At 54.4% G+C, this 1,194-nt stretch overlaps 1 protein-coding gene across 1 annotated transcript in view; it reads left to right on the forward strand.

Moving 5' to 3' along the window:
• Positions 1–1,194, forward strand: part of LOC108166029 (uncharacterized) — a 7,932-nt gene that overhangs the window by 3,815 nt on the left and 2,923 nt on the right. Inside the window, exon 4 of the mRNA XM_017303542.1 lies at positions 672–1,013. Within this exon, the coding sequence (XP_017159031.1) occupies positions 672–1,013 (342 nt within the window). The remainder of the gene's footprint in view (positions 1–671; positions 1,014–1,194) is intronic.

Genomic DNA, 1,194 nt, shown 5'->3' on the forward strand with positions numbered 1-1,194 from the left:
GATCGGCAACAAGAGCCAATGATCGCCGATCACCGATCATATTCACGGAAATCGGCCGATTATGATCGGTGGCCGATCGATCGGGACACCTTTAGCACTCAGGCAAATGCCTTGTGGCTCAGGCCTCTTCAGCCCAATCAGGAAACATGGGTCACCTTCACTTGGGTCGGGTGCATTGTGCTATGGGCGGCAGCCGAGGGAGGGGACCCTGGCGGTCTGATCCTCGGCTGCAGAAGCTCTCAGGACGTGGAACGTCACCTCTCTGGTGGGGAAGGAACCGGAGCTAGTGTGCGAGGCTGAGAGGTTCCGGCTAGAAATAGTCGGCCTCACCTCAACACATGGCTCTGGTTCTGGAACGCTGGTTCTGGAACGCTCCTCCTGGTGAAGAGACCTGAGCCAAAAGCTCTCAGGTTACCAGCTGACCTATGACCTATGACCTATGACCTGCCCTTATCTATGGTCACCAGCTTTTGGTCGTAACTGACAGAAGGAAACTGTGAAAACCAGCAGCTGAACTGAGTTTCCTCCAAATGTTGTAGCATTAGCAGTTTATGATTAGCGCTTTAGGTTAGCGCAGCTAGCTTTTTATTAGCGGTGGTGAGGCCGGTTCAGAACCAGTATCTGGGCTGAAATGGTTCTGTTCTGGTTCTGTCCGGGTTCTCCTCCTACAGAGAGCCTGATGGAGGAGCTGGAGGTCGCAGACAGAGCAGCGTTTGTCCTGCTGCCTTTTAAAACCACAGCTGACCTGCCTGCAGACAGCAAAGTGGTGTGGAGCCGCGCTGACAAACACGGCTCAGTCCACGAGCACCAGAGCGGTCAGAACCAGTCAGCCAGACAGAACCAGGAGTATCTGAACCGGACCGAGATGAATCCTGATGCTCTGAGGACCGGAGACCTCAGCCTGACCCTGAACTGCCCCCGACTGGCAGACGGCGGCGTCTTCATCTGCACCGTCTACAGCGACGAAGACGAGAAGATTCTGAAACGGAAAGTCCTGATGCTCAATGTCAAAGGTTGGTACCGCTAACACCGGGGTCAGTAAACGCATCACCGGGGTCAGTAAACGCACCACAGAGGTCAGTAAACGCACCACAGAGGTCAGTAAACGCACCACAGAGGTCATTAAACGCATCACCGGGGTCAGTAAACGCATCACGGAGGTCATTAAACGCATCACTGAGGTCAGTAAACGCA

Source organism: Poecilia reticulata, unplaced genomic scaffold (assembly GCF_000633615.1).
Source record: "Poecilia reticulata strain Guanapo unplaced genomic scaffold, Guppy_female_1.0+MT scaffold_358, whole genome shotgun sequence".
Lineage (NCBI taxonomy): Eukaryota > Metazoa > Chordata > Actinopteri > Cyprinodontiformes > Poeciliidae > Poecilia > Poecilia reticulata.